This window comes from Myotis brandtii, unplaced genomic scaffold (genome assembly GCF_000412655.1).
Source record: "Myotis brandtii unplaced genomic scaffold, ASM41265v1 scaffold579, whole genome shotgun sequence".
NCBI classification, from domain to species: domain Eukaryota; kingdom Metazoa; phylum Chordata; class Mammalia; order Chiroptera; family Vespertilionidae; genus Myotis; species Myotis brandtii.
In genome coordinates, this window is record NW_005370171.1 from 1,391,719 (window position 1) to 1,412,830 (window position 21,112).

A 21,112-nucleotide genomic window follows, 5' to 3' on the forward strand; every position below is an offset into this window, starting at 1 on the left:
TTCACCTCTAACCACTCTGCCTGCCTGCCTGATCGCTCCTAACTGCTCGCCTGATTGCCTGATCGCCCCTAACCACCTCTGCTTCAGCCCCCGCCACCACGGCTTCGTCCAGAAGGTTGTCCGGAAGGTCGTTTGGCTGTCCGGTCTAATTAGCATATTATGCTTTTATTATTATAGATAGTTAAAGAGAGTGAGATTTTCACTTTTTTGGCGTCATCCTTTGTTTAACGTTATCATATTCATGAATTCTAAGGTGCTAGCAGAACTATACCCTCTGCAATCAGATTATATTGCTAATAGGATTATAAGAGTCAGGGACAAGTGGCATGACCGATATTAGCTAAAAAGCTTCAAAAGTTGGATTTTCTCGCCTGGCTGGTGTGGCTTATTGGTTGAGTGTCAACCTATGAGCCAGGAGGTTCGATTTCTGGTCAGGGCACATGCCCGGGTTCTGGGCTCGGTCCCCAGTGTGGGGTGTGCAGGAGGCAGCCAATCAGTGATGTTTCTATTGCTCCTTCCCTCTCCCTTCCTCTCTGAAATCAATTTTTAAAAAAATATTTTTTTAAAGTTGGATTTTCTCTTCTTGTTATAAGATAGTTGTGTTAGAACCGTGGTCGGCAAAGTGCAGCTCGCGAGCCACATGCGGCTCTTTGGCCCCTTGAGTGTGGCTCTTCCTAAGCCTTAGGAGTACCCTAATTATGTTAATAACAATGTACCTACCTATATAGTTTAAGTTTAAAAAATTTGGCTCTCAAAAGAAATTTCAATCGTTGTACTGTTGATATTTGGCTCTGTTGACTAATGAGTTTACCGACCACTGTGTTAGATCACATCCCAACCCAAACTTTATCTTAAGGAACCACCAAAGCTAACTACGGCAGCAATCACAGTTCCTACCATGCATTGTAAGAAAAGGCCGCTATGTGTAGAGCAGCTAAGAGTACAAAAGCCATCTGGCCCTCAGGTCATACAGATCTCTGCCTCTAACTCTAAGCATTACTTGAGTTCTAAATTTTCCTCTAAGAGTTCATTCCAACAGCTTCTAGGCAGTGTTCCTTAACAGGAACATTTCTATCATCTTCCCTTCAATTCTCATCCAGTCTGGTATTAAGAGCAACAATAATGTTTCAAGTGTCTGACTATAACATGGTTACAAACTCAGCAGATCAACAGGAGATTATCCGGGAGCCAATGTGCCATCAAAATGCTGAGGACATGTGATAAGAGAAAACAGCCCATTAAAAATACCAGAATAAATGAATTGAGTTTTCAAAATACCTTTTGATACTGTTCTTCATTCATCTGCAGAGCAAGCAAAAAGTCTTCATGCTGAGGAACAAAATTCCAGACATGCAGATACAAATTTAGTAAAGATGCCACAAACCATTTAGAATTCATTGCCATAGACATAAAAGAGTTATTATTAATAGTCATCTTTTCAGTTACATAGTTTACCAGTTTAAAATTTGTTTTATCACATTTTGACCCCCAAAAACATTTTCCAATACTCTGACAAAGTGGCGAAAATGTGCAAAGTGCTTTTGCTGCACCCTATGGTCGCCTCAAGTGAAGCCCTTGTGCCACTGAATGGCAAGCTGCTGAATTAGGCACTTTAAAATGATTGACAGAAAAACTGTGATAATGCAAAATTAGGTATTTGGCAAACATTTTCTCAAAGGGAATGAAGTGATTATTTGTGACCAATGATAAAATTCTCAATCTAAAGCAGAAATTAGAATTTTTGAGAAGTCGTCTTGATCCATCTGTCACAGAGCTACCTGTCCACCTGTCATTAGGTGACATAGCCTTTTTGAAAAAATGTGTGCATGTTGAAGAAAATGATGACTACTGATATAATTTGGTACCACTGGCTTGACTCATGCTATGGCACCATTGCTTTTGTTTTATTAGTATAAATTCAACACGGTGAAAAGGTAAATCATGTCTTATTATCACAAGAGATCTGACCTTGCAGACCCCTAAAAAGTCTTGGGGCTCTGGCTGGTGTGGCTCAATGGATTGAGCATTGTCCCGTGCGCCAAGAGGTTGCCGGTTTGATTCCCGGTCAGGGCACATTCCCAGGTTCCAAGTTCGATCCCTGGTCAGGGTGCATGCTGGAGGCAGCCAATCCGTGTTTCTTCCTCTCCCTCTCTCTCTCTCTCAAAAAAAAAATCAATTATTAAAACAAGAACCTTGGGGAAGTCAGGGGGATCCATGGGTCATACTTTCAGAGCTGCTGGTCTAGACAATATGTATTAAACAACCAAGATACATATTCTGGTTGACTGGCATCTGATGGATATTTGGAATTAAAGAGCTCAATGGCATCTTTCTCTGGTGTTTCTCCACCATTAGGGACTGAGGGAGGTCAAACACAAATGTGTGCTAAGCTCCAATTAAAATTCTCTGCCATAAATCTGAGTTATGAAACTGTGAACTTTAGTATTATTACAAAACCCAGTTTTCCTTTTAGAAACTTAATTTATTCAAATCAATCACACAAAAGAAAGGCAAATCTTAAAAGATAGTTTTATGCTAGCCCTAAAAGCAAACCAGAATCCCAGAAACACACTCCATGCACATCTTCCTACCTCTGCCATCTCTTTGACTTTCTGTTCATAGAACTCCTGCTCTTGCTGCACAGCTGGATGGAGGGAACGCCGGTCATAGGACCTACAATGCCGCCGCTTATTTTCCAGAAAGAACATCCTTTTTTCTATTTTTATGTCACCTACAAGATACGACAATGTAAAATCATGCAGACAACTGTTTGCTAGGAATACAGGCCAGCGATTCTAGTCTTCTGTGGCCTGGGCCCCACCTACTTTCTAGAAGTACGTTTCGTTCCTCTCCTGCACACGCCACCATTTGGGGAAACTGAGCTCTAGTCCATCCCCTAACCTACATGCACTTTTTGACTTCCGTCTTTTCCCCCTTTTTATACTCCAATTGGAGCACCTCTCCTATCCCAACAGTTTTGTGCTGTGTGAATATACCAGTTTATTATCCATTTTACTACTGAGGACAGGTGGGTTTACAGTTTAGGGTTAATATAAATTGGGCTATTGAACATATGTCTACAATTCAGTCAAGCACACGGGAAGGAATGGAATTGCTGGATCAGCTTGGAAAACTGTGCCCGTTTCCCAACGTCATTCTTCCAATCTACACTTGCCCCCCACCAGTGATGTTACCAAGTCCCAGTCATTCCACACCCACATCCACACCTGGTATCATCAGTGTTCAATTTTAGCCATTCTGGTAGGTGCACGCACATGCGTTTTATGTATGTTTTTAAACTTTTTATCTTGAAGATTTCAAATACAAAAGCTGAAAAAATAAGACCTATATTCACAATAAATAACAGAATAAAACACAATAGAATGATAAAATATTACATAATATAAAATTGGTCTGTTCAGGTTTTCTATTTCTTCTGTTGATTGGTAATTTTCATTTTCTAGAAAATTGTCTATTTCATCCAGATTTTCTATTTACTCACAAAAACCTGTTCATAGTAAATCTTTTGATTTTATCAATATTTAACTATATCAGGTTCCAGATACATTTTCTAGCATGGGCTAGAACTTCCAGGACTATGTTGAATAGCAATGAATAGGACATTCTTTTTTTTAACTATATTTGTATTGATTTTAGAGAGGCAGGGAGGGGGGAGAGAGATAGAAACATCAATGAGAGAGAATCACTGATTGGCTGCCTCCTGCACGCCCCACACTGGGGATTGAGCCCTGACTGAGAATCGAATCGTGACCTCCTGGTTCATAGGTCGATGCTCAACCATTGAGCCATGCCAGCCGGGCAGGACATCCTTTCCTTGCTCCCAATCTCAGAGGTGGGGGAGAAGGATTCACCCACCATTAAGTCTGATACTAGGAATAGATTTTATTGTAGACATTAGTAAGCTGAGAAAGCTCTTAATTCCTAACTTTCTGAGAGTTTTAATCATGAATAGGTGTTAAATATTGTTAAATGCCTTTTCTACATCAACTGATACAACCAGGTGATTTTTCTTTAGTCTATTAAATAGTGTATTGTACTGATTTGCTTTTGAATAATGAACCAACCTTGCAGTTCTGGAATATACTCCACTTGGTTTTGGTGCATACTAAAAATTATTTTTATGCCCTCGACAGTTTGGCTCATTTGGTTGAGCATTGTCCTGAGCACTGAAAGGTCCCTGGTTTGATTCCCAGTCAGGGTACATACCCAGGTTGTGGGTTAGATCCCCAGTCACGGTGCATGTGGGAGGCAACTCATCGATGTTTCTCTCACATCAATGTCTCTCTCTCTCTCTCTCTCTCTCTCTCTCGCTCTCTCTCTCCCTCCCTCCCTCCCTCCCTCTCCTTTCCCTTCTCCAATCAATAAAAATATATCCTAAGGTGAGAGTTAAAAACAAAAGTTAAATGTATCTCTAAGTTATAAATATTAAACTACTAATGTATATCAAGTGTATTTTCTATTTCTAACTTCCAATGTCCTTAAAGATGATCTAATAAGTGCAATATAAGAACCGGAATCTAAAATTAAAAGGGATATATCTGAAACAAGGGGCTAAAATGAAGTTAACAGGGAAAAATGTCAGATGCATCAAAACTGAGAGACTTTTTTAAAAGCAAGGTGGGTGAACAGACAAGAGTTTATTTTTTTATTTTATTTTTTTATATTTTATTTTTAATATATTTTATTGATTTTTTACAGAGAGGAAGGGAGAGGGATAGAGAGTTAGAAACATCGATGAGAGAGAAACATCGATCAGCTGCCTCTTGCACACCCCCTACTGGGGATGTGCCCGCAACCAAGGTACATGCCCTTGACCGGAATCAAACCTGGGACCCTTGAGTCCACAGGCTGACGCTCTATCCACTGAGCCAAGCCGATTAGGGCAACAAGAGTTTAATGTGAGCCAAAAGTGGGACATATTTGATTTCACAAAGCAACAACATTCTTAGGCTGTATGAACTTATGTACAGACTCAAAATCCCAGCTGCTGTCTTTACACAGCAGATCTCACTTGGAATACTTTGTCTAGCCTGGTACATCCAAACTTTCAAAGAGATACTGACAAGCTAGTGAAGTGCACACAGAGAAGGAAAATCAAGAAGACGAAGTGGCAACAGACAGATTCCAAGTCTTTTCAGAGGCAAGAGCTACAACCATAGCAGGAAATTTCAGAGGCAAGAGTGTGTGGGAAGGGGACGGTTTTGCACAGCAGCGTCACAGTTTGCCATTACCTTGTTCAAACTTGAAATCTATGTAAGAATACTGGTTCATTTCTTTTCTCTTTTTTCTTTTTCCACTGGTTTCTGGTGATAGCTCCTGCCATTTTTTAATGGCATCAGAAAAGGCCTAAAAATTGAGAAAGAGAAAGATTACCACTATAAATAGGACATGAGAATACTTGAAACACAGGCAATCCCCAAATTTCATTTTGCCTCAGTTTCAGCTTCTGCCCTCTATGGCTTACAGAAACAGGTAGTGGCAAAATAACAGGTAGCATTTAATTATTTTTGTTTTCTCTGACTTTGATGAACTGCTACAATGGCAGAACCAAAATGCTTGCTGACAAATTAAAGGGCAACGTAAGTAAACAGAAACTGCTCAAACTGTCCTTGAATAAGTACAGGTTAAATCACAAACAAATGGCTAGGGAGTTGTATTGCACAGACATTTCCTATATGGTGTTATTCTGGTCATCACTCCCAGGCCCACTCCCCTACATTCCTTCGTTGCTTTCACCTTTGTCCTGGAGCACAAAGTTCCTATGCCAGTGATAATCCCATCTTCCATACCTTTTCGCTTTTCCCTTTTTAATTTAATATTATTATTTTTTGTTAATCCTCACCAGAGGATATTTTTCCCCCATTGCCTTTAAGAGAGAGTGGGGGGAGGGGGGCAGAGAGAGAGAGAGAAACATCAATGTGAGAGAGACACATTGACTGGCTGCCTTCCACATACACCCCAATCAGGGGGTGGGGTATAAACCCACACCCAGATGTGCCCTTGACCGGGAATCGAGCCCACGATCCTATGGTGTGTGGACGACACTCTAACCACTGAACATACCAGCTAGGGCTTCTCCCCCCTTTTTTAGATCTTCCCAATTAGCATTTAAATGTGCTACAGTCTTTGCCACTGAAGGTCTAGTTACATAGACGAGATAAGTTAGATGTTCAGAATTCCTTCTTTTCAAGACCTGCTAGTTAGAATTCACACCTACACACCTCAAAGACACCATGTCTACTTTTTCTTGCCTCGTAGCCTTTTTCTATGTTCTCCAGTGAAGACATCTATTATTTGAGACTGTTTCAACACCACGTTCTTCATTTCTTTCCTAGTGCTCTCATAGACATACTCCTCTTTTATAATACTATGGTACTGTTTTAATCTTTTTAAAAAATCTCCTCAAAAAGAAGGAACACTCTTTGGAAGGAAGTGAATTGTGTCCATGATGCCAGTGTCCTCAAGGGGTAATAGCCAGTAAGGCTCGGAACCTCCCAGGGACAGAGGAACAGCAGACGCTGAAGCACAACTTTTCCTTTCACTATAATCCGGCATCTCTCCCTCCAGCTCGCTCATGTTCACTAATCAATACCCACTGGCGGTACTAGTTCCAATGGAGAGAATCAAGAACACAGTCCAGTATGATTTTTAGGATATTTGTGAAAACCGCCAAAGTTCCTTTAAAGAATGACCTAAAGACACTATAACGGCCCTGGCCAGTGTGGCTCAATTGGTGGGCATCATCCCATGCACTGAAAGGTTGCCGGTTTGATTCCTGGTCAGGGCACATGCCTGGGTTTCAGGTTTGATCCTGGTGGGGGGTCATGCCAGAGGCAGCTGAAACACAGCCATTGATGTGTTTCGCTCACATCGATGTTTTTTTTCTCTCTCTCCCTATTTCTCTAAGAAATTAATTTTAAAAAATCATAAAAAAACACCACTGTAACGGGCATTTGATGACATAAAAGCTGAGGACAGAGACTGGAGCCTGGGGAGGGGAGAGTGAGAACTTATAGACTGAAGAGAAAATGAAATGATTCTTGGAATCTGCTTCAAAATAGTCTGGGAGGGAGGAAGTGGGTGGAGATCAAACAAGATCGGGCAGTCGCTGATAATTACTGAAGCTGAGTGATGGGCTAAGCGTGGGTTTATTATAATATAATCTTTTTAAAAATATGTGTTTGATGTTTATTAATAATAAATGGGGGGAAAATCCAGGCAAATGTGATTGTCTTCACAGTGAACATACGTCCTCTTAGCTATCATCATGTCTGAGGAGCAGCACACACAGGGGAGACATGTTATTGCTATAACTACAAAGTGGAAGCCTTTTACATCCCTGTCCACCTGAATGTCGCTTTCTACAGGGCAGGACTCTGCATCGTCTGCGCCGGCAGAGAGAAGCTGTAATTGAGCCGACCAGAATTCAGCCAACAGTGCTTTCCCTTCAACATGCCATCATTTTCATTTAAATAACATGTAAAGTTTCAAACTATCCACCAAAATAAGCAGACACCATAAAAGATATAAAGGGCCAGTAAGATAAGGAAAGGGCTAAGGAAGGTATAAATGAGGGAAACAGCCACAAAATTCTACAACCTCCTACCCAAGTAACAAGTGGGCCGTGGGATGATCAAACCTTTGGCAGGGACATTACTAATGAGGACCCCCCTTCCCCAATCACTTCTCCTCTGGGCTCCCTGGGAGCTCAGAAAACGTGTCAGGTCCCATTGCAGCAGTACAGCGCTCGGCAGGGCCTCAAGATAAGAGTCCCAGCTTTCTTGCAGTTCCGATTTTCGGAGGGAAACTCATTCACTTTTCAATGACAGTACAGGCATTCCCTAGTTAGCTAACCTGGGGAATGAGATTCAGAAATAGAAACCACTAACTCTGTATTCCCTTCAGCATAAATTCACCTAAAATTAACCTACGATCAGGAGTTTGTTGACAGTTGCCTGGATCTTCTTGGCAATCTAAAGGTAGAAGGATCTGACTCAGCATGAAGTCACATTCACCTGGGGTTCACCATCTTTCAGGTTAAGACGCAGTGGGTGCTTGCACCATTAAGATAACTCCACATTTATTTGTCCATTGGAAAAAAGCATACTGTTTGCTGGGAACAAGAACTTCAGCAGGAGAAATGGATTTCATGGCAGCAAAGGAGAGGAAGAGGAACAAGCCAAACACCTGTTGGTGCCCTCTTCTGTCCTGACCGCCACAAAACAGGTGCTGTGCAGATGTCACTAATGAGGCATGTCTGTGTTACCCGCTAGTGACCAGCACTCTTCTAAGGCTTGGGACAAAGGCCCTCAAGGGGAGTCTTATTTAGGGCCCCAGAGTCCGTGGACGCTTTCAACGGACTGCCAACTCTCTTCTGAGGCAAATCACCACTCCCAGGGCAGTGCTGCGTTCCTGGGCTCTTTACAGACCCCGCCTCAGGGACCTGATAGCTAAGCTACTTGGGACAGGATTGTGTGGCCTGCCCTAAGCCAGAAAGCACATCAGGGAGGAGCAGCACTGGAACACACCCTGCATTCCAAGATAAAATGCAGTACCCTTGTCTTTATGGTCAAGCCAGAACTTCCCTGCTTCTAATATATTATTTCTTTTCATTCAGTTCTTCCTAATCAGCAAATATCTTTGTCTATTTATCTTCACCCTGACAAACTCCTTAGCCCTTTGCCATCATAAACCATCCCCATTTCTACAAGCTGAACTCTTCCTTGGTTATTACAGGAAGTCATCTTCCTGACCCCACCAGGAAGATGAAGTAGAGCACCTTTCGGGTGATTGCATAGTGTCCTTTGAGCTCATGCAGGGCCCACTTGATGTCCTGGCTGCTGAGCATTTTGAAGTCGGCCATCAGGAGGTCAGCAGCTTGGATGAAGCAGCGCTGGTCAAGAGGAGCCAATTTAGAATAGTCAAAGAAGTCTACCTTAGGCAACTGAAACGAGAGAGAGGCACAACATTAGAGGCCAGAGGAAATCATTTGAAGGATTGCTGACTAAAGAACAATCTCATTCATAATTACTCATAAGGAGGTTACCAGCCCTGAATAGAGATGAAGAAATGGTGATTCAGAAGTTAAATGACTATCTGGAGTCTGGAGACTAGTTTTACTACTAGTAAAAAAGTATAGCTGGGGATTTGAACCCAATCTTTCAGCCATCTTCTTTCCACAAAATGTTTAGAAAATTAAATTTTTCTTGCTATAAAATACGTAAAAGAGGTAACTCAAAAGAATTTGTGGGGAATAGAAAGATGGAGCAACAGACCCCAATGAGGCAGTTCCAAACTATGTTTTCCTTCACCACTTATCTTAAATGCTCCTTTGGACCACAAATAAAGATAATGATTAAGATATACACATATTTTTTTGTTAATCCTCATGGGAGGATATTTTTCCATTGATTCTAGAGAGAGTGGAAGGGAGGGGGAAAGGGAGAGAAAGAGGAGAGAGAAACATCAGTGTGAGAGAGTCACCTCAATTGGTTGCCTTCCACACATGTCTCGACTAGGCTGGGGAAATTACAACCCAGGTATGTGCCCTTGACGGGGAATGGAACCTGCAACCCTAGGTTGCGTGGGCCAACGCTCTAACCACTGAACACACAGGCCCAGGCAAGAATTTTTAAAAAATCTTCACCAGAGGATATGTTTATTGCTTTGACAGGAAGAGAAAGGGGAGATGAGGGGGAGGGTAAGAGAGAGAAATGAACCTGCAACTTGGTATGTGTCCTGACTGGGAATCAAATATAGGCTGATGCTTCCAACAGTTGAGCTACCAGCCAGGGTGATAATGATTAGGATTTAAAAAGTCAAACTTTAGCCGTAACCGGTTTGGCTCAGTGGATAGAGCGTCGGCCTGCGGACTGAAAGGTCCCGGGTTCGATTCCGGTCAAGGGCATGTACCTTGGTTGCGGGCACATCCCCAGTAGGGGGTGTGCAGGAGGCAGCTGATCGATGTTTCTCTCTCATCGATGTTTCTGACTCTCTATTCCTCTCCCTTCCTCTCTGTAAAAAATCAATAAAATATATTAAAAAATAAAGTCAAACTTTATATTTTGATACAGGATTTGGTTACACAGGTGTATGCATTGAATATCAATCTTACATCAAAACAATAAACAGTCCAGCCGATGTGGCTCAGTGGTTGCAGTTGGATTCTTGGTCGGGCACAGGCCTGGGTTGTGGGCTCAATCCCCAGTGGGGGGCGTGCAGGAGGCAGCCCATCCATGATTCCCTCTCATCACTGATGTTTCTCTCTCTCCCCCTCTCCCTTCCTCTGAAATGAGTAATAAATAAATAAAAAAACAAAAAACCATAAACAGCCTTGGCCAGGTGGCTAAGTTGGATGGAGCATCATCCCATTCACCAAAAGGTTGTGGGTTCGATTCCCAGTCAGGGCATGTACCTGGGTTGTGAGTTCAATCCCTGGTTGGGGTGTGTATGGGAAGCAATCAATCAATGTTTCTCTTTCTCTCCCCCTTCCTCTCTAAAATCAATAAACATATCTTTGGGTGAGGATAAAACAAACAAAAAACTATAAACAGATACTGAACTCTAGGCAATGATCTGCAGGCTGAAGTATGTTTTCGGCAGTATATCGATGCTTTTGAGATTTACTTTTAAATACATTATAATGAAATGAAATACAAGAGAGAGCTGCTGATGGACAGAGGGACAGATAGGTGGCAAAGTGGATACAGTAAAATGTTAACTTTTAAAATACTGCTGGATATATAGGTGATCAATATTCAATCTTTCAACAGGACTCATATTTAAAACTTTTCATGTTTTCAATTTTCAATGTTAAAAAATAACTGAGATGATACAAAATATCCTGGCCAATTCCTGTTTCATTTTAGGAACTTACTTCGTAGGATGAGAGAGATGGAGGATTTGTTTAATTTTTTGTGAGAAAGGGAAGAATTAAATTCAGAATTCAAAGTGGCTCAGATGGGTAAATCCCACTAAAGAATAAATATATTCTGAAATCCTATTTTCCTGGCTAGTCTTTAAAAATGTGTCCTGACAAAGCACTTTCTTCTCATAAAGACGATGAAAAGAAGCAGAGCATTTCCAGATAGAGACTGCAAAACAAGAACTCAATACTTGCCTTTAACTCATCTTGACTAGCAAGCAGGCTGCTACTAGGGTTGATAATGACTCGATCTTCTCTCTTTGGATAATCTGGGTTTTCCAGAAGAAAATTACAAAGTCTGCAAAAATAAATGAGGTTATTTTCATACTGCTTCCAAATCCCACACTTGCTCATTGATTCAAACACAATGTTTGAAAAATGAAGTCCTGCCCGGCCGGTGTGGCTCATTGGTTGAGCATTGACCTATGAACCATGAGGTCACAGTTTGATTCCTGGTCAAGGCATGTGCCTAGGTTGTGGTCCCGATCCCTGGTGTGGGGAGTGCAGGAGGCAGTCAATCAATGATTCTCTCTCATCATCAATGTTTCTATCTCTCTCTCCTTCCCTCTCTGAAATCATTAAAAACATATTTTTTCAAAAAATGGTTAAATTATAAATTTTTTGTTTTACTACAATAAAAAAGGAAAGAAAGAAAGGCATGGTGGTATACTCACACATTCAAATCATAATAATTCTTCAAATGAATTAATTCCTCAATATAGCCAGTTGCTACATCTGGAAATCTTGCTTCCTGGAAAGGAATAAAAACATTCTGTACATTTCATCCATTAGAATGTTTTCAAATTGCAATAAAAACCAGATGTCAGCCCTAGCTGGTTTGGTTCAGTGGATAGAACGTTGGCCTGTGGACTGAAGGGTCCCGAGTTCCATTCCAGTCAAGGGCAGCACATGCCCGGATTGTGGGCTCAATCCTCAGTAGGGGGCGTGCAGGAGGCAATCAATGATTCTCTCTCATCATTGATGTTTCTCTCTCTCCCTCTCCCTTCCTCTCTGAAATCAATAAAAATATACAAAACACACACACACACACACACACACACACACACACACACAGATGTCAAATAATTACAAACTAGGAAAGAGCTATAAAGCAAGTTTGTGTCTGGCTTAAAACTCCACACCAGATGCCCAGATTTATCTGTCTATATAGAATATGGAAAGATCCCTGGAGATCACCTGGTCCTTCATTCTTTCAATAAATATGGAACATTTCTGCCCAGGCAAAGGGAGTCCAAGTGGAATAAAGCGCAATTTAGTGCTTACCCTCAGGAAGCACACAACCTAGTGGGCCAAATGAAAAAATCTAGTGAGGAAGGGTTAAGAGAGTGTTCAAAGGCAATGGGCAGCAGAATCAGGACATAAAGCCCTGTACTGTTAATTTTTTTGAGAGGGAGAGAGAGAAACATTAATTTGTTGTTCCACTTATTAATGCGTTCATTGGCTGAGTGGGATCGAGCCCACAACCTTGGTGTATCGGATGATGCTCTAATCAACTGAGCTACTTGGCCAGGGCTCCACACTACTTTTTATTTATTTATTTATTTATTTATTTATTTATTTATTTGATTGATTTTTTACAGAGAGGAAGGGGGAGAGATAGAGAGTTAGAAACATCGATGAGAGAGAAACATCGATCAGCCACCTCCTGCACACTTCCCACTGGGGATGTGCCCGCAACCAAGGTACATGCCCTTGACCGGAATCGAACCTGGGACCTTTCAGTCCACAGGCTGACGCTCTATCCACTGAGCCAAACTCTATCCACTGAGCCAAACCGGCCACGGCTACTTTTATTTTTTTAAAAATATACTGTCATTGATTTCAGAAAAGGGGGAGAGAGAGAGAGAGAGAGAGAGAGAGAGAGAGAGAGATAGAAACATCAATGATGAAAGAGAGTCGATCGGCTGCCTCCTGTACACCCCATCTGGGGACTGAGCCCAAAACCCAGGCATGTGTCCTGACCAGGAATCTATCTGTGACTTCCTAGTTCACAGGTCGACACTCAATCACTGAGCCACACTAGCCGGGCTGTCCTACTATTTAGATCAATGTTAGCCAACAGAACTTTTACAAAGATGGAAATGTTCTACTCTGTGCTTTCCAATGTAGTAGCTGTTCAGCCCATGTGGCTATCGAACACTTAACATGTGATGGGTGGCACTGAAAACAAAACTTTAAACTTTATAGACATTTAAAGTTAACCAGCTGCATGAGCCTACACATTGGACAGTGCAGCTGTGGGTAATTTGGTAAACCTGCTTTAAGGTTTACTGGGGGGATTGCTCTTATGACAGCACCAAGTTATCCATAATCTACAGCTAGAATCCCAAAGGGCTTGCTGGGAGTTTAAAAATAGATTAAGAAATTCTGATTTAATTTTCATATTTCTCTTCTATTCTATAAATGTACCCCTTAGGAAAGTGAAGTCCACACACACAATGTTTTTGCAATAAAAGGAAACTCAGTATATTTAGTGTCTATACTTATTTACTTAATGAAATCAAACTTACTGTTTCTTCCACTAGTATTGCAACAACTTCTTGGTCTACTTCATTAGCTTCTTGCTCCCAAAGGTTTTCCAAATTGGGCTCCTGAGATCCTTGTAGTGGAAAGGCTGGGCCTGGCTCGTCGTCATCTATTGCTAGCTGTTGATCTTCAAGCTCTCCTAGAAGATGGGCGGGCTGAGGAGAAGAGGGGCCTGGAATGCCGTCGTGCTGGGGTTCTGGTCTTGGAAAAGCCGGCCTTGGAAAAGCCAGCCCAAGGGGCTCATGCTGATAGAACAACGGGCCCAGTTCTGCTTCAGGCTGCCGCTCCTGAGGAACAACCTGGTTTGCTCTCTCACGGGGCTGTTGGTTTAGAGACTGGAAGTAAGGAGGGTTTTCTAACCAGCAGTCGTCTTCGATGGTCTGATCATCTAGCATATCAGTCGAGTCTCCGAGGTTTGATAGAAGGTCTGTCTCTGAGTCTTCAGATGACTGGTTCTGAGTGTCCAAAGGATCATTATCTGGAATAAGAAGGCCATTTTTTCTCCAGATGATTTTTGGCCCTGATCCGGGGTTGACAATATCATTTGTTGCTTGGTTATGACTTGGTCCAGGCTTGGGTTCTCTTTCTGTTTGGCCACTTGGATTAATGAATTCAGAAACTCCAGGAGGCCCAAGATCCAGAAATTCATCGTAGTCATCCTCAGAATCATCCTGTGCCCCAGAATCAAACAATGAGCTGTTATACACTGCAAAATAGTTGTTCTTATTTGATTCAAAGGCTGCTCTAGACATTTTAGGCCTTTCTTCTCCCCAACTTTTGAGATCTTGCCACTGGGCAGCTGGTTTGATGAGATTGGGTCGTGATGTCTGAGGTTTACTTGTCTAAGAAAAAATGAAATTTTAATAATAATTCAATTTCTTTCCTATGTCTATGGCCTCCTTATGTACTTATATGCAGCTTCTGAGATAGGACAGGAAAGAAACAAAAACACCTTCATCCACAAAATTTATCCTTCACACTTGTGGTAACACTGAAATCTGATCATACTATATTCACTATCAGAATAAAAGTAGCCATTCTTATATTGAAGTCTGAATTATAGTTTGAATTATAATTTCATCTGAAACCACTAAAACAGAAACTACTGGAGAGAAAATAATGAAAAAATGACAACACATTAAAAAAATATAAAAGTTTTTTTCCTTCCCACAAGACTAGAAAAATTTAGATAACAGCAAGCATTGGTAAGGCTATGGGACACTGGCAATGAAATTAGAAGAGTAATTTGGCATTATTTACTAAAATAAAAAATGTAGCCCTGGCCAGTGTGGCTCAATTGGTTGAGTATCGTCCTGTGCAACGAAGGATCACTGATTCAATTCCCCGCCAGGGCACATGCTCAGGTTGTGGGTTCAATCCCTGGTTGGGGTACGTGAGGGAGGCAACCAAGCGATGTTTCTCTCTCATACTGATGTTTCTCTTGCTCTATCTCTCTTAAAAAAAGAAATACAATTAAAAATAAATAAATAAATAATGTATATCCTTATGCTCATCATGGGTTAAGTTTAAGAAAACTCACTTCTGTCAGGATGACATCATCATCCAGGTCCTCTTCGTCATGTTGCTGAGAAGCTGAGGTGACCATCATTGGAACTCCTTCTTCATCAGAGTCATCAGAAATGGTGATGGGTCCATCTCTGAGACTGATCCAGTCTAAAAACAGGCAGAAAATACTGTTACCAGGAGGTGGGCACAATCACATTCTGTTCTTTAGATTTCAGTTTTGGGGTGCAAAAGGTCATGTCTAAAGCCAAGTTCGTGGCTAGTGGTATCTCCTCAAGTGACACATACCTAAGCATTAAGAGCCATATTTCCATGCTGATCTTTGCCAACAATACATTGTGGAAACCACTTGAGAAAACCTGACAATTCCTTATGCTCTTTTTCTTTAACAATTCCTTACCAACTTTTTCTTATAGTCGGTTGGAAAAATCTGTTGATGAATCTGTCAATTTCTTAAAATTGAAATTATACCTACACTCATGTCTAATCCTCCCAGGGAATAAAACACTGTCATTCAAACTGATAGGTCTGAAAAAAATTTCACTCAAAATAGTAAAATTTTTAAGATTTAAAATATTAAGATGTGCTCATCTTAGCCATAACCTTAAGTATCATTTATAGAAACATATTTCAGTGTTTCAACCAAACACTGCTATAGCATCTTTGATAGTAAGCAATTTAACTTTCCTAGTTTTTTTTTAAATGTAACTAGAGCTAAACATTATCTAGATATAGTAATTCTGTTTGCCTATAACTCCTTTAATTTGTCTGAAGATAGATCATGTTGGATGTGAATTATTGAATATCTGATATTTTTTCCTGTATAGCTCCATGGGACTGTTAAAGCTAAAATGGGCAATGAAGTAAAAGTGCACTAACTGTGCTAGAAAATAAATATTTTTAAAAAAAGAGCCCTAACCGGTTTGGCTCAGTGGATAGAGCATCGGCCTGCGGACTGAAAGGTCCCAGGTTCGATTCCGGTCAAGGGCATGTTACCTTGGATGCGGCACATGCCAGTAGGGGTTGTGCAGGAGGCAGCTGATCGATGTTTCTCTCTCATCGATGTTTCTAACTCTCTATCCTTCTCCCTTCCTCTCTGTAAAAAATCAATACAATATATATAAAAAAAAGGAAAGAGGTCTCACATTACAAATTTTGAAATTTCTCCATTAAAGCTCTAACCTTTCTAAAGGTTAATGCCTCATATATGTATTTTATGGTACCAAACAAACAATTTGAAAAGCAATCTAAAATCAATTATCTCATTTCATTCCTGCAACAGAGCTGTGGTAATGCCAGGGATGGCTGTTTAAAACAGGTTAAGTCTGTGTGCTCTAAGGTCAGATTGCCTGGGTTAAAATCTCAGCTCCACCACAGGCTCAGCTAGCAACAGGCTGCTGTTATCTATCTTTTTAAACATACACTTTCTCAACATTAAAAAAAGGTGAACAATGGTGCCTACCGCAAGTAATTGTATTAGTTGAGAAAGCTCACATAAAATGCCTATTTTAGTACTTGACACACAGTAAAGTTGCCTGATTTCAAGTCCATTGCTACCTACACAGTAGAGTAATAAATCTAACCAATTGAACAGAGGGCCTGGGAAGTACATGATAGAGGACGTCTGGTTAAATCTGGCAAAATGAATTCAAGTGATTATTATCACTACCTCCTGAAACCTCACGAAAATGATAGTAACGGAACTTAAAAGCATAACCTCTCAAGTACACAAAGAAGAGAAAGGGAGATGACAGCTGGCAAGAGATAAACAGATGGCCAGAGCTCTAGCAGAGTGGAGAAGGCTCAAATGCAACCTGCAGAGACGGCAGCCAATCAGAAGTGGCCTAATTCATTCTGCAGAATCCTAGATTTTCTTGAACAAATATTCTTAATTACTGTATGTCTTTTGTCATTTCCAGTCTTTAAATGTTGTTTTTGACAATTTTGTCTAACTTTATCGTTGATTTTGGGGAGAGAATTTGCCAAGCTTCTCACTTGGCCATTCAGAAGACCCACCCTGTGGAGGTCCATTCTAGCTTCTGAGCCAGAGAGGTACTAGACACCAGGCTGGGGTCAAGAAAGGAAAGGGGTGCCACTGAAACAGCATAATGAATAAGACCCCTGCTGCCTTCTGCTGCTTGGCTCCCTGAATGCTGGCAGTCTTAGATTCCACATGCAGGAAACTGTAGATTCTTCTCTGATAGAATAAGCCCCAAAAAAGGACCCAATGAAAAAGCTGGTTTGAAATCCATCATCTTACAGTGAAGCCCAATGGTTGACAAGATTCTCAACACTCCATAAACACATTAGCTTTTAAAAATATACTTTAAAAAATTAAAGTATATATAGCAAAGCAAAGTCTATGAATCAAGTGTATAACTCCATGAACTAATAATACAAAAAGTCCATACCTGTGACCTGTAAAACCACCATCACTAAGGGCAGCAAATACAACATTTCTAGCACATTAGGAATTTCTTAACTCCGCAGATTAATTTTCCTTGGTTTTTTTTTAGTATATTCTTTTGTTTCTAGCTTTCTACATCCAAGATGTAAGAAATAATATATCCAAGATGTATCCATGTTGCTGCATGTTGCAGTAGTTCCCTTGCTGTATGTAATCCACTATATGACTATTCCTTAAATTAATTATTCTTCAGCAGATGGATATCTGGGTTGGTTCCAGTCTTGGCTGTCCTGGACAATGCTGTTAGGAACATTCTTGGACATGTCTCTGGGTATACTCATTTCAGTTGGGTGCATTTTTTGATGGGTCATATGGAAAGCTTATGTTCACTTTTCGTAGACAAAGCCAAACAATTTTCCAAATTGTTTACACCAATTTACACTCCCACCAGCAGTGTAGAAGAGTACTTTTTACTTCATGTCCTTATTGGTACACAGTCATGCTAAATCATTAATATATTACTAAAGGCCCGGTGCACGATCAGGAGGGACCCTGGGAGGGCTCCAGGGCATGTCTGGCCCGACTTGCCCAGTCCCGATAGGCTGGACCCCAGCAGCAAGCTAACCTACTAGTCAGAGCATCTGCCCCGTGGTGGTCAGTGCGCATCATAGCGACTGGTCGAATGGTCAGACACTTAGCATATTAGGCTTTTATTAATAGGATCTACAGCTGCTTTCACAATACAATGGTATAGCCGAGTAGTTTCAACAGAGACCATATGACCTGCAAAGCTAAAGTGACTATCTGGCCGTTTCAGTTTGCTGAGCCCAGGTATAGATTACTAATTTCCCAGCTTTATTTTTTATTCAATATATGCATTTTAGTTTTCTTGACATTTAGCTTTGTTTTCTTATGCACATATAAGTTTTCTTCAAAACATGATATTAGATGCATCTCATAAGCTTCAATAGATTGTATTTTCACTATCATGCAGTTCAAAAATTGTCCCAATTTTCATTGTTGATTTCTTTGAACCATGGGTTGTTCTGAAGTATACTCCTATTATCCATACATATAGGGACTAATTATATTTCTATAACTGATTTATGACTTAATTCCAACATAGCTAGGGGAATCTACATATATAAAAGCCTAAGTTGCCGAAACCGGTTTGGCTCAGTGGATAGAGCGTCAGCCTGCGGACTGAAGGGTCCCAGGTTCGATTCCGGTCAAGGGCATGTACCTTGGTTGCGGGCACATCCCCAGTGGGAGATGTGCAGGAGGCGGCTGATCGATGTTTCTCTCTCATCAATGTTTCTAACTCTCTACCTCTCTCCCTTCCTCTCTGTAAAAAAGCAATAAAATATATATTTAAAAAAAAAAAAAGCCTAAGCAACCGAACAACCAGAATGACAGGTCAACTGGTTGCTATGACACACACTGACCACCAGGGGGCAGATGCTCAATGGCAGCGCTGCTCAGCTGACTGACCCGTCCTGGCAGCCCACCAGCCCGGTGGCAGCCACTCCCTCCCTCAGTAGTCCTGCAGGTCTAATCTCTGGAGAATGGGCCAGGCACCAATGGACCAGCGCCACCGGCCTCCTGAAAGTTGGCCTCCCTAGACGCTAAGCAAGGAAGAAAGGATATAAAAGCGGCTGCCAGGTGGCTCCCCACAACCAGCGTGAACATCAGTGGGATGGATCTGGATCCCGGGCTGGCAAGGGCATCCCACCACCTGCCCAGAGGGCCGATCATGTCCCCCCTCTACCCCTGGGACCCCACCTGTGCACAAATTCGTGTACTAGGCCTCTAGTATAATCTACATAATTTCAATCCTCTGAAAATTGAAACTTGTTTTGTGGCTCAAAATATGGTCAATTTTGGTAAATACATTGGGTCTATTTCATACATGTCTATTATGTCAAGTTTGGTGATCTTGTTCTTCCAATATTCTATATTCATACAATTTTTGTGTGTCCTTGGCTCTCTCCCAGTTATTTAAAGAAACATGCTAAAATTTCCCATTATGAGTGTGGATTTGTTCATTTCTTCATTTCTTCTTCTAGTTCTGTAAGTTTTTGCTTTGTGTATTTTGACACCATGTTACTAAGTGTGTAGGGATTAGAATTGTTTTATCTTTTCAGTGCACTGACTCTTTTATCATTATGAAATCTTATTAATACTCCTGGCTGGAATGTCTATTTTACCTGATAATATATAGACATACTAGTTCTTTTTTTTTGCTACTATCTGCATAATGTATCTTTTTCATTCCTGTAGTTTTAAACTCTAATTTACCTTCATATTAAAGCCTATTTTCACTAGGTTTAGAATTCTAGGTGAATATTATTCAACAATTAAAAAGGACTAAATTACTTATACATGTAACACATGGATAAATCTCAAAATAAATAATGTTGGGCAGGATAACTCAGGCACAAAAAATACATACTGCATACTTCCATTTATATGAAATTGTATAGCAACAAAAGGCAGACCAGTGGTTTCCTCAGTCCAGGAGTGGGGTGAAGACTGATTGCAAAGAGGCATAAAGGAATCTTTCTGGGGTGACAGAGATGTTCTATGGCATGACTGAGGTGATGGTTATATGGGTGTATTCATTTTTCAAAACTCACTGAACTATACACTTAAAATGTGTGCATTTATTGTATGTAAATTATCTATAATAAAAGTATAATATGCTAATTAGACCAGACGTCCTTCCAGATAAAGCCGGGGCTGTGAGGGAAGCCCGGGTCCCGGGTGCCAGAGGGAAGCCGGTGCTAGCAGCCAGAAGGAAGGCCTACTCTCGCATGAATTTTGTGCATCGGGCATCTAGTAGCTCAATAAAGATGATTACAAAAAAAACCTGTAAGGGTTGGCATAATAAAAATTATTAATACAGCTAATAAAAATAAAACAACTCTGTATGCCTAAAAACAGTCCTCATGATGGGTGCAATACATAAAACCTGTCTAACAGAAAAATATACCTCCAGGGAGCACCCTTCTAGTTGCTTGATGGGATGCTCCCCAATTCATGAATTGCTTAATAAAGCCAATTAGAGCTTAAAAAAACCACCACCACCACAACAAAAAATTACTCCAAAGTCAATGTTTTCCCAAAAGAAAATTATTGTTCTTAAAGAAACTTTCAAGTATATTTAAGACTTAATTAAAAAACAATTACAACATTAATTTATACATGTTCAGAAAATTTGGAAATGAACATATATACAAAGTATATCTAATATTTAAAACTTTCTTAACCACAATAAATTATAGCTATAATCACTACCAAGTTAGAATATACAATTTAGAAAAGCCTTAAAAAATCAGTATTTCCGCCCAGCCAGTGTGGCTCAGTTGGTTGAGCGTCGTCCCAGGCACCAAGAGGTCACTGGTTTGATTCCCAGTCAAAGCACATGTCCAGGGTTGCGGGCTCAATCCCCAGTGCGGGGCCTACAGGAGGCAGCCAATTGATGTTTCTCTCTCATCAATGTTTCTATCTCTCCTTCTCCCTTCCTCTCTCTCTAAATTAAAGTATATTTTTAAAATCAATATTCCTGCCGTAGCCGGTTTGGCTCAGTGGATGGAGCGTCAGCCTGCGGACTGAAGGGTCCCAGGTTCGATTCCGGTCAAGGGCATGTACCTTGGTTGCGGGCACATCCCCAGTAGGAGGTGTGCAGG

General features: G+C 40.9%; 1 protein-coding gene across 4 annotated transcripts in view; it reads right to left on the bottom strand.

Annotated features, from left to right (window-relative positions):
- The window catches only part of RNF216 (ring finger protein 216), a 111,264-nt gene that overhangs the window by 77,018 nt on the left and 13,134 nt on the right, over positions 1-21,112 (bottom strand). For 3 of the 4 annotated variants that reach the window (XR_001364543.1, XM_005878949.2, XM_014550004.1), the window contains exons 3-10: positions 15,033-15,166; positions 13,477-14,334; positions 11,620-11,696; positions 11,141-11,243; positions 8,801-8,965; positions 5,253-5,367; positions 2,592-2,731; positions 1,279-1,329 (exon numbers count right to left, since the gene is read on the bottom strand). Coding sequence is in view for 3 of the 4 variants with exons in the window: in XM_005878949.2 (XP_005879011.1) it covers positions 1,279-1,329; positions 2,592-2,731; positions 5,253-5,367; positions 8,801-8,965; positions 11,141-11,243; positions 11,620-11,696; positions 13,477-14,334; positions 15,033-15,166 (1,643 nt within the window). In the remaining variant the exon portion in view is untranslated. The remainder of the gene's footprint in view (positions 1-1,278; positions 1,330-2,591; positions 2,732-5,252; positions 5,368-8,800; positions 8,966-11,140; positions 11,244-11,619; positions 11,697-13,476; positions 14,335-15,032; positions 15,167-21,112) is intronic. The other variant, XM_005878950.2, reaches the window with a different exon arrangement.